Below are 12,598 nucleotides of genomic sequence, written 5' to 3'. Positions count from 1 at the left end.
TTGCCCACTAACAAGGTTTAAATCCCTGAGTCTCCTGTTACAGCATCTTATGCACTGTATCCTTCTTCCATTTAAATGAGAACCTCATCTATTTTCACTACTAGTGATTAAAAGCAGCATGAAAACTTTGCTTAAAAACAAAGCGAGTTCTAACCTGCAGGCTGGACATAGTGCCTCAAGTGCAGATGTTTAAAGAACAGATACATAGGAACTAAAATCTCTTGTTTAAAGAAGTGCCCCAGAGCCTGTGTAGTTTTTGGCCAATCTCATGATTTGAATGGAACTGCATTTATAACTTTGGTATGGTCAGCCCTGGCCACCTGCTGATTCTTTCTCCCCACTGTTACGCTTCTGTGCTTTCCTCATTGCTGTCCTTGACATGTCATATCATGCCAGATTTTATGTTATCTCATTTTCTGCAGATTTTTCCATAAGAACCCTTTCTCCAATGCCTTGAAGGGTCATCCTCAGAGTTCCTGTACAGCTGTAGTACTAAGCATGATTAAAGAAAGAAAAGCTAACTTGCTGCTGGTTTTATCTCTCAGACTTCTTTATCCCTTGCCGACACAAAGTCTCTCCTTTCTGTGTTTACTCTCCTTCTACTTAGTTTGGACTAACAGGGCAGAGGTCAAAGCAAGTTCAGAGTTGGGCACAAGATCAAAGTTGCTAAAGTCAAACGACCACGGGGTGGGGTAATTTCAGAGAAGGTGCTAGGGAAAGTCTCTTTGTAGTCAGTGGTGAGGCTGAATAGTCTGTGCAAGCCAAAGAGTAGGAGGAGTATTGTCCTCTCTAGCCTGAGTGTCCCACTTAATATTGGGTGTATGGATGCCATTGCCTAGTGTTGTATTGCCATTTTCTGATGGCACAACCACCAGAATTCAGTTGTGTGAATTGCTAGGGCCCTTTTTAAAATATAAAATGGGGCAGGTAAACCATCTCACCGTGAAGAAAAGAAGGGAAATACCTTCTCCCTGTTCTTTCCTTCTCTGGTTAGCACAGTACATAGCTCCTAAAAGCAGTACCCCAAAGGATTGGGAGATAGCAACAGAGGCATGGATCAGGCTATTCAGAGAGTGATGGTATTAACCACACAGACATTTAGTAGTCCCAGAGGATTCCAGTGCAGGGAATAAAACAGTAGCAAGTTCAGGGCTGTGAAATTCTGGTAGGGTAAAGCTTTGGGCAGCTAGAGTTTTGTGAAGACTCTGACCTTCTGCAGTGCTGCCCAGAGTCTGGTGGAGCTCCTGAAGAATGGTTAGATTCCTGCCCATTGCTGGCTGACAATCTGTTGGGGAATTCAGTTAAACCAACTTCATGTCTCAGAGTGATTAAAATACAAAGTAACAGCTTGGGACCATTTTCATATTTGAATCCTCTGTGTACCTCAGGATCCTCTTGTCTAGGGAAGTTCTGTGCTGAAAAGCTGCCACTGTTGATGCATTGATCTTTTCCCTGCCCTGTGACAGCTGGCAGAGCTTCTCTATAGGCTTGGCCAAGTCGGATGTGGCACAGTGGTAGTGGTCCATGGGAGGTCACTGGTGGGTTTGGGGACAGCCACTCACAGCAGCATCCTCTGAGCTATCTCCTGAGCACTGGAAATGTGGTCTGCTTTCCTAACTGTATGCTATCTCACCCAGCTGAGCCTAAGCCCACTATATAGCTTTCAGTGCATGCACAGCATGAGTCAAAGACTGCAGTACTCATCGGAAGCATTTTTTTTCACTCACTGAAGGAGTGTGCAGCCAAATTTTACTTTCATCTGGAACTTCAGAGGGCTAAAATTGTTAATAACTTCCCTGGTTCAACTTGCAAGGGTCCCAGTGACCTTCCCCATAAAAGACACAGTTCCTGAGATTCTGCCACCACTAACTTTAAAATCAAATTCTTCAAATTTGTGGTTTGTTCTAACCATAGAACTGAGAAGCCAATGCAAGCAGTGTGGCTGCTTGGGGATTGTGTCCTGTTTCTGCCCTACATGTACAGGCTCCATGCCTGTAGCACCCTCCCTGGATGGATGAATTGGGAATAACTGACTTCCCATGCCAGGTGCCCTCAGCTGTGTCCAGCTGATAAGTGTTCTTGAAATTAGTGCAGACTTGGTGGATACAGTGTGAAATCTCACAAGAAGGCTGAGAAGCCAAGCATGGTAATATGTTTTATATAGTTATGGAGACATTCAAAGCAGGAGGGAGGATAGGAACCCCTGACTTGCTGATCTTCAGGTGAATGTAGGTGATACCACATGACCTCTGAAAATCCTAATGCTTGTAACATCATTCAGGCTTCCTGGTACCTGAGGAGATCTCCAGTGCAACTGTCTGCTTAAAGCAGTCAGCTGTAAGGTCAGAGCAGGCTAATGAATGCTTTGTCAGGGTCACCTTCCAGCTAAGCTGGGGCATGCTCACCTTTTAAGGAACCAGACAAACATTACCAAAAGGCTGTGTGAGTGATCATTAGGTGTGTTTGTGGTTTTTCCACTTTGAATTACACAAAGATGTCTTTTCCATCTAAAGTGATTTTTTTTTTAATGAAACATTTGAATTTTTCATGGAGAAACTTTCATTTCTGCTGTATTAAAACATCCAGATCACTTGTAAAGACCACAAGGGAAAGAAATTTTAGATTTTCTGAAAAGTGTTAGAGGAGGAGGTAGTGGTGGGAGGAGCTGGATGGCTTAAGGATTTGATTTCCTCCAGTGCCTGGAAAAAGAGGAATGTGTCTCACTGAATATCACCCCAACTGCCAAGCAAAGAATATTTAATGAGTATTTAAATGTGTAATGCAAAATAAAATAATTCTGGCATTGACACCCTTCAGTGAACTGCACAGTGGATACCTGGCCCCCAGGCTTAGATTAATTCCTGGTTATTCAAAGCAAAATATTGTCAACAAGAGCAATCTGTAAATTTGGGATTAGACCCATGTTTGTAGTAAGTGATGGCTTGTATACTTTCAGGTAGGAGAAACGATTTAATGAAACAAGAAGTGTTGTTTCTCTAACCAGTAGCTTTATCAGTGGTTTTAGCACTCAGACACATTTTTTGGGGAGATTTGGTTTTATGCTAACACTGGATTTTTCTGCAGATGAAACTTTTTGGTAAATTTTCAGATGTTTTTCAGCCTATGATAGACACTTTTTGTTCTAAGCACTTTTTGATGAAAATACTCTTATATCTGGACAGTGAAAACAAATCTTTCATTGTAGGTAGCAGGAAGTTGCAGCTGCCTCTGTTAACTGAGGGCACTGCAAGTACTGTCTTGTGAATGAAAAGATCTTTTACTAAAAAGTCTTTATCTTCTTAAGGAGTCTGCAGAGCTTCTGAATCCTTTATGGGCAGGAATGTAATGGGAAAGCAGGGAAAAAATCCTGAATTACTTAATATGTGTAACCGAAGCACATGAGTTAAAGCACATGGTTATGAGCATTTAGAAATAAAACCACTCTTGTTTCCTCCAAAGAAGCTTAACTTACATTACACCTTATTTCAAAACAAGAGGAGCTATACATGCCCTTAATCCAGCTGCTTCAGTGGAAACACACTTTGATGTCTCTGCAGATTTTAGTGATCATTTCTCAGTGTCTTTTTGCTCAGACATGTACCAGTGACATCCCAGCAGCAGGCTTGTGAGAGGTGTGACACAACTGGCAGTGTAGTTTTAATTTCTGAGTCTAGTTCAGATCTCCTAATATCTAGCTCACAATGGTTTAAGACACCAACTAATGCTTAAGAGGGTAAGTCCTATTTTCCCATTCCTGCTTGAGTTTTATAACAGTTGAGGTTTATATACAATTAGGTTGGCATCTCTTTGTCTAGTGCAAGAGCAAGTGGATGTAAACAGACAGGAGTAAATTTCTGGCCATTTTGCATTATTAAAAGTCTCCTATGCAAATTTATTTTACTTTGTATCCTATACAAAAGCTGATGGGACATGGTTTTTTTGGCATGTGTACAGGAACTGTGCACTAAGTCTTCAGAAAATTGTCTCAAGCTGCTGAATCTAAGGGAGAAGGGAGCCAGAGAAATCAAATGCAAAGCATGTCTGGTGTTTGGAGGGCTGGGTTTATTGTGCACATTAGACCTTCCCACATCATTCAATTTGCCATTCTAAATTAATTGTAACATACAAGTTAAGTTTAGGTGCTCTGCCATCCAGCACTATGTGGCATCCCCACAATTCTGAATGCTGCTGTGCTTCACACAGTGACCAGAGAACATGGGCCTTTCTTCTTTTATGTTTTTCTCCAGAGAAACTTAAAAACCTGTGGTTAAAAGAACTGTCCAAGACAATACAGAGTCTTTTAAAACTTGATATGGATGGAAAAGAAAGGGGAAGGGCTGGGGGGAAACCACCTTGGGAATAACTGGCCGTAAATGTATGACTCATCTTCAGCCTCCATCCCTACAGTAAATGCCCCCAGCACTTTCTCCAGGGCCAGGTCTGGCCACAAAACACCCTAATCCCATAAGAGAAAAATTGGAACTAATCCACTGAAATGTTACAGCCAGTATGAAATGCATCACACCAGATACATCCTTCTATAATTCACTTAGAAGGGGTCATCTACCAGATGTTCTTGCCTACATGTCTCATTTACCATACTTGTTAGTCTAGAAATGGTGATAAATGGCAGAAATTAGCAATCACTGGGGAAAAGTGCATTAGCATTGCAAAGAAGGAGTAGCACTGGCATGAAGTCTTAATTTAGTCCCCTTTTTTTTGGACTATTTCAAAACATCTAGTTACATAACAGCATCCCATTCTTTCTCAGGGATGCTTCCCCCTACCCAGGGACAGGCTCCTGGGGCTCCATTGGAGGTGTATTGTGTGCCTAAAATTATTGAAGGGGATGTCCTCCATGTAATCAAATTTGGGATTTGTGGGGGTGCATACTTAGGAATAGTTTGCCCCCAGACCATTTTCTGGGTGTAGTTTGCTGGCAGACATGCACAAATAACGGCAGAATTGTCCATGGTGAGAGATTTTTTTGTTAGCAAAAACTTGGCACATGTAGATATCCCCAGCTCATAGCTGCACACATTTCTACATTGTTGGTCAGTGGCTTATTGCATCTGGCATGTGACAGAGGTTAGTGAAGAAATGGGACTCTCGAGTTAACCACAGATGTTTGCACTCTCACTTATCTGGGATACAGAGCCCAGCCCTGGGGCCTCTCCCTGCTGGGCACTGCTCACTTGCCCTGAGGCTACAGCACCCAAAAGCAGAGTAGCAAGGCAGCAGTGGAGGGAGCGCCTCTGTGCTTGCTGTGCCAGTGGCTGGGTGGCCCTGGGAGGGGATAGCATTACTTGTGGTAAAAAAATAATCTCCTCTGTGGACGTACACCAATCTCTAATGAGCAGAGGTAATTCTGGAATGTAGTCAAGGCCATAGGTCTCTGACTGGCTAAGGCACTGTTGAAATGCTTGTGCTGTGCTAGTTCTTCTGTCTTTGAAAGCATCCTGTGAAATGTACCCTAGTTAAATTTGACTTTCTTGTGGCAGAAAACACTGGAAATTACAAGTGAAAGTCTGCAAATTCATGGGACATTTTAAAAAGAACATGTGTGGAATGAAGACAAATGATTTTGAAGCCAGAACAATCTGGGGATACAAGCAAGGCTGTGATTGCAAGGCAGGACCTTTTATTAGATCACTTCCTATGACTAGAAGAAAGAGGAAAAATTTAAAACTCCTTTTCTTTTTCTTTAGGTCAGAAATTGAAGTATTTTACACAGGTTAAATGTAATTTCTCTGGATATATTGACTCTAGACAATAATTTTGGTAATTTGAGATGTATTTGGTACTTGTGGTGCAAAAGAATATAAGCAAAGAGGCAGTGTTAAGTTCACTGGTCCTGTGGGACAAAGGTAGAAAAGGGTGGTTGTTATAATTAAAACACCATTGTTGTGATTCAGAGACCATCTGACAGCGATGCAGGATCATGTACCAGTAAAGCCCATGCCAACAATGCTTACAAAAAATTGAACTAAACGGAAGGTTTGCATTTGCGTCAGATCCCAGCCAGGGCAGTGGGTAGGGGAGAGGAAATTGACTGGTAAATGGAAAAGGAACTAAGCAAAATTGGCAGCGAAAGATATGTTATTTTCCAGCCCACAATAGGATATGACAAACAATGGATGTAACTTACAGTTATTTATAAAAAAAAGGGTCCTTTTGGAGCAGTGACCTTCTCACCTAACTTCTGTAGATGATGGAGGTTCACCCCTCCAGGGGGAAGGGGTGTAAGCAGAGACTATTTTAGATTTAATGCTTCATTCCTCCCTTGTCTAGGCTATGGGAACCTGAGCCCCAGCACTGCAGTTGGTCGAATCTTCTGCATCGTGTTTGCACTTTTTGGGATCCCCTTGAACCTTGTACTCCTGAACGAAATTGGGCACCTGATGCTGCTTGGGGTTCAGCATTGTGCCCGTCGCCTAGAGGAGGTGTTTCACTGGCAGGTAAGCAGTATGGGCAGGTATATCTCAAAGAAAAAAAGACAGAGGACATTGTCTGCTATTTGAGATCCTATGACTAACAAGGACAGCCTGGCTGACTATTTGACCAAAAAGGCAATAATACTCAGGAATAACTGGAAGCAAATAAATTTAGTCTATGACAGCCCTATGAGGTGTCAGATAAGGTTGTTTATTAATTGAGGGAAATTCTGTGATGAATGACTTCCCCTACAGCAACAGAAGTGATAAAGCATGTGAGCAATGCACAGTCCTAGACTATCTAGTCTGTTTATCATCAGTTTTAGTTAGAATTGCATGTGTATGTTACATGGGAGCATTTGTGGAACAGGCATTAAACTGGCATGAATTTGGGACTTATGAAGGTGATACCCAATTTGTGTTGGCTTAGTGTCAATGTTTAACCTCAGCTGGCATCTAAGCACCATGCAGTTACTCACCCCTTCCCCCTGGCATGGGGAAGAGAATCTAGAAGGGTAAAAAATTCACGGGTTGAGGTAACGACAGTTTAATAAGTAAAGCAAAAGTTGTGCACACGAGCAAAATGAAAAAGGGAATTTGTTCACCGCTTTTCATCAGCAGGCAGGTGTTCAGCCATTCCCAGGAAAGCAGGACTCCATCATGCATAACACTTACTTGGGAAGAAAAACTTCATCACTCTAAACATTCCCTCTTTCCTTCTTCCCCCAGCTCTATATGGTGAGCATGATGCCGTATGGTATGGAATATCCCTTTGGTCACTTGGGCTCAGCTGTCCTGGCTGTGTCCCCTCCCAAATTCCTGTGTAGTCCCAGCCTACTCACTGGAGGGGTGCAATGAGAAGCAGAGAAGGCCTTCACACTGTGCAGGCACTCCTCAGTGTCAGTAAGAACATTCTGTATTACCAACACTGTTTTCAACACAAATTTAAACCACAACCTCCTACTCTACTACTGTGAAGAAATAACCATCCCAGCTGAAGCCAGCACACGTGTAGGACAGACACACCATTTGTTATAGTGGAATTCAATGAATGTTTGTATGTTTTGTGGAGTCCCTCATCATATCATCATCATCTCCAATTGGAAAACAAGCTGGACTTTCCTTGCTTCACTTCTTATGACAATCATCTTTTTTTTTTCCTTCCTGTTTTACTAGAATAAAGCTTCCTTCCTGATGAAGACCTGTGCACTGGTAACTGGCTTGTTATTGTTCCTCCTGCTACCTCCCGTGTTATTCTCTGACAAAGAAGGCTGGTCCTATGAAGAAGGCTTCTACTATTCCTTCATTACCCTCAGCACTATAGGATTTGGAGACTATGTGATTGGTGAGTAGTTCACATTTCACTGCTTTCACCTACTGAACAGCAAGTCCATGACACACGAAGCTTCCCATGTGGCAGTTTGGCAGACCTGATGATCAGTATGTTGTGGTGTGCATTTGGCAGGTGGGAAAAGATGTGATTTCTGCCATAGCAATGCCACCTGCAGAAGAACAAAGGCATTGTTTCCCAGTCAGTAAGTGGCATTGAAGTGGCCTGTCCCTTGAATGACTACATCACCAGGCAGGAGTGCTATGGTTTAATGACTGTGCTTACTGAGGGCACACTTATCACACTCCAGTGCCACTCTGCATTGTCATTGACAGACAGGGACTGTTTCTTCTGTCAAAACCCTAGATAACTACTTTCTAAAAGGCAACTTAAGTCACTTAGGTATAGACTGTCAGGCACCAGGCACTACTTAGTTTTGGATGCCAAAACCCTTTGCCAGAGGAAATGGGATTGGATCCACACCCACTGCATTTGCTGAAACACAGGACACGCCTCTTTGATAAAGACTTTCTCATTAAAAACAAATTGATTATAGAAACACATGCACTCTTGAATTCCTGAGAGACAGAAAGACTAAAACATCCTATTACGGATCTTCTATTTCCTTTTCTTCGTAGCATTTGCTTGATGCTTAGACAACTTAGTGGCTTGTCTGTAATGCATCAAAGTTATGATTAGAGCTTGTGTAGGCTCATGTAAATAAGTTAGGAATAAAGTTAGCTTGGGCAAGAGTAGCCAGATGGGGCTTGACAAAAGCTGGGTCAGCTCAGCATTTTCCTATACTGATTTTACAGATGATGCTGAACTCTGTGCTACAACAGCTTTACTTCTCTGTTTCTGATAATGCATTTGGTATTCCTTTCTCTCCCAGGTGTGCCTTCACCTGTGTAGTGCCTTTGTAACTGGAATACTGCCATAGAGACACTAGGTTTGATATGGGAATAATTGAATATGTCAGTTGTGATGTGTAGAGGCTAAACAATTTTGCCTTACAATCCTGTATGTGTGGTTTATGCCTCAAAAATAAGGTTCAGGTGACATTCACACTGTTTCCCCACTAGTATGATACAGAGCTGTGGGGAAGGATCTCTGCAGAAAAGGACCTGGCAGTCCTGATGGGCACCAAGCTGTCCATGATCCTGCAGAGAGTGCCTCTGTGGCTGTGAAGGCTGGTGATGATTTCAAATTGTCCTCCAAGGTTTGGTTGTTCTCAGAGGTTTTAGGACTTCTCAGGCCTCTTTTCTCCTGCTCTCAGGGATTCTTGCTTATACCTGTTTTAACAAGGTACATTTAGTGGTACATAAAACCTGCTTACCTCTCTGCCTGCAGGGACCTCTGTTACATGGTAATAGAATATTGTGGTGCTGAGTGATGAGCAGAGAAACTAAACTGTGTGCTCGAATGCGAATAATATCACTTTGACATGCATGTAATTTGGGATTTAGTTTTCTTTCTTGAGAGTGATATTTGCAATTCCTAAGGAGTACTTGGCTGTTGCTGACACATCATGAAACATACTTACAACATCAGTTCACATGCTAAGTGTTTTATGTAGAAATCGCTAATATTCAGTGATATTTCAACTGTCTTTGCTTTACATGTAATGTCTCCTTTGAGGCACTCTTGATCCAATGTAGAAATGTTATGGGTGGTTCTGTTGTAGGGATGAACCCAGATCGCACCTATCCAAGCTGGTACAAGAATGTAATCTCTCTGTGGATCCTCTTTGGGATGGCCTGGCTAGCACTGGTTATCAAATTTTGCATCAACATTCTAGAGAGCTCCAGTGACTTCTGTCAATGCAGCAAGAAGAACACAGAGATGGCTGAAGATTTAATGGATGGTAACAAAAGTAGTATGACTGGACTTCAAAATGCAGAGATCTGCAGTGACAAAGACACAAAAATGAAAGGACCAGTTGAATCTCACTCTTACACAGCTCCTGCAGAAGCTCTCTAGGGAAGAAAAATGTTCTTGGTGTCCTGTAGATTTTAATGCACCAGAGATGAACCATTTAGAAATGTGTACGTGGAGCTGCTCTGACCTGTGAATGGGGTGAAAGTTTGCTTGTTGAGCTTGAAATGCTTTTATTTTGAATTGAGCAATGACAGAATGTTTCATTTCCAGCACCACCAAGTACTACCAACAGGACTCTTAGCCAAAAGTAGATTTATGGAAATATTACCTGCCCTCCCACCTCAATCTATGAGGTAATCTTTGACATCCCTGAGCAACACTAGCTGTTGTCCATTTCTTTGTATGATTCTTGCAGCCTCTAGTTATGCAAATGGCACTTTGCAAATGCCACAGCCATAAAAGCAAATGCCATTTAACATAGGAAACAAATGGCATATTGCCAAAAGAAATGAAAAGCACTGTTCAAAGCTATCTGGCAGTCATGGCAGATGTGCACCATCACCTATGTACTTGTGCTTGAGAAGGATGGTAACAAGGTTTTGCTCTCTGATCGTTCATACGGGTATGGCAACGAGGAAGAGCTCATAGAGGTACCTGATAGAAACAGATAATTCAGTTTTTGAAAAAGTAATTTCTACATCAGAAGTCTGCTGACAGAAAGAGACTGGATATGCTATTCCTTACTTCAGAACTTGTGTGGGTTCATTCTTTGAAGTATTTTGTGGACCAAATGTCATCAACTCAATGTGACAGTTCATTTAGATAGATTTGTATTTTATCACCTCTTGGAAGTCAGAAAAGGAGGACTAGAGGCAATTTTAAAAGTTAGTGGTTCCAACATTTTCCTATCACCGATATTAACAAGGGCTACTTCAGTCTAGAAACAGACTGAATTTTCTTCAACTATGATCAAGAGATGCTATTGTGATGAACTTCTCATGTCATGAATGATTAGTGAACCTGTTCTATCTAACATCTTACATCTAATCACAACTGTCTTTGATCTGTGAAATGACATGCTTATTTGGCCTTTGTGTCAGTTATGAAACAGAACTTGTTTGGGTCTTTTTAGTTCCATTAAATTCTCAAAAATCTTTTTAAATATTATGCCATTTATAAAGGCACAACAGAGTCTAACTCCTGCTGCTGTTTGTATTCTGTTATCTGTTCTTCTCATTTTGTTATTCCTGTTGCGCTATTTGCATCCTAAGCATTAACTTCGAAAACTTCACCATGGCAGCAAACCAGAATGAAGCACTTGGTTGTGCCTTCAGCTTTTGCAATGAACCAAGGTCCCATGGGGTTGTTAGAGAAAAGACTGGAAACAGAGTCTGTTGGAGTATGGGACTGAGGAATTAGAAATATCCATAGCTATATTCACAGAAATGGAGTGAGTGAAAAGTGTACAGACTTCAGGAACACAAGTTCTGAAACATGTATTGTGAAAAAAGTGTTTCCAGAAGAAGCCAGTCTGAGTATTGATACCTGGTGGAACTGATTATAGGAAAAAATGCAGAAAAGGGATCAGCTGAATGAAATTCAGTCTGTTGACCTCCTTCTGATTTCACAGTAGTAAATGTTCTCTCAAATACTGTTTGAAGGGGCAGCAGAGATCAGGAAGGGAGACAGTGGACCCCTTGGATCATACTGATGCGAAATAAACACATTTCAAATTTTTGAACATTGGGAAATTTTTTTAATAGCCTTTAGCATAAACTTTTCTGTTCCATGTTTCATCTTGCTTATTTTCACTGATGGATATACAATATAGGCTTTATTGGCCTACGTGAAGAAGAAAGTGTATTTCCTGAAACAATAGTAAATTAAAATTCACTTCACAAAATGTGATACCCTTTAATGCATATCCTTTACACCCTTTTTCACATGCAAAACTTAGTAAGTATAGGTGTATTGTGAAATCGGGATGCCCAGGAGGTACTAGAGTTTCTGCTGTCAAAGCACAGGAATGACTATGTTAATCTGTTTCAACTTTTACTTGAAATGTTACAGACTCTGGGAATTTCTACCAACTCTGCTGTTTTGATGAGAAGGCTTGTAGAAGATTTGAGAAGAGTTTCTTTTTTGCATTTGAATGTCTATTATATTAATCTCATTTAATTAATGTTCTCATCTATTTTTAGGCTGTGGATGGGGTCTTCAAAAGTGCCTTTGAAGTTTAGGCACCCTGGTCCCACTGAAGAGCAGAGTTACATGTCTTTGGGCAGCTAATGTATATTTCTGAGAGGAACTCATGGAATAGTCTTGAAAAAAAAGGTTAAAAGCCTTTTGCAGATCTTGGTGCTTCCACTGTATATCAGAGTTCAGCCACAGACTTAGGTGTGTGGCTGGGTCTCAAGATGCCTCATTATCTGCCCCAGTTGTCTCTTCTGAGTCACGTCCTTCTGCAGCCCTGCTGCCCAGCCACTCACCACCAGCAGAGTCCTGCCACCCACAGTCTGATATCCCATATTTTATGGGAGACACATCAGAACTGCAGGCAAGCCACACGTACATCCAGAGCCACAAGTTCTTGCTTGGATCTTGGCTCACCAAAAATTTTAGGAATAAATGAGTCAAATACCATCTCGGGCTGGGTTCTCTGACACTGAATTAGCATGTTGCCTCATATGAATATCCTTTTTCTGACAATTCCTCTCAGCTAGCTTTTGATGCAAACTATAGATATTTGTATATCTGCATCCCCGTCAAAGTGCTGTGTCTCTGGTCTTTCTGTTCTCTATAAAGATGTGTTGTGGTTAAATGAAATGAATGTATTTGTTCCCAGGGGAATGAGAAGAAAGTGGAGTTTTGCAACATCACAGAAACATCATCATCAATGTGTCTACTATACCAAAATACGAAAGGTTATCTTCTCAAGGGTAAAATAAAGAAAACA

At 41.5% G+C, this 12,598-nt stretch overlaps 1 protein-coding gene across 1 annotated transcript in view; it reads left to right on the top strand.

The window, feature by feature from the left end:
• Window positions 1–12,598, top strand: part of KCNK17 (potassium two pore domain channel subfamily K member 17) — a 27,646-nt gene extending 15,048 nt beyond the window's left edge. Inside the window, exons 3-5 of the mRNA XM_038133728.1 lie at window positions 6,292–6,458; window positions 7,611–7,779; window positions 9,449–12,598. Of these exons, the coding sequence (XP_037989656.1) occupies window positions 6,292–6,458; window positions 7,611–7,779; window positions 9,449–9,744 (632 nt within the window). The 3' untranslated portion in view covers window positions 9,745–12,598. The remainder of the gene's footprint in view (window positions 1–6,291; window positions 6,459–7,610; window positions 7,780–9,448) is intronic.

The sequence above is a fragment of the Motacilla alba genome, chromosome 3, assembly GCF_015832195.1.
Source record: "Motacilla alba alba isolate MOTALB_02 chromosome 3, Motacilla_alba_V1.0_pri, whole genome shotgun sequence".
Lineage (NCBI taxonomy): Eukaryota > Metazoa > Chordata > Aves > Passeriformes > Motacillidae > Motacilla > Motacilla alba.
The sequence above is the reverse complement of the archived record's forward strand: the minus strand, read 5'-3'. Positions and strand labels throughout refer to the sequence as shown.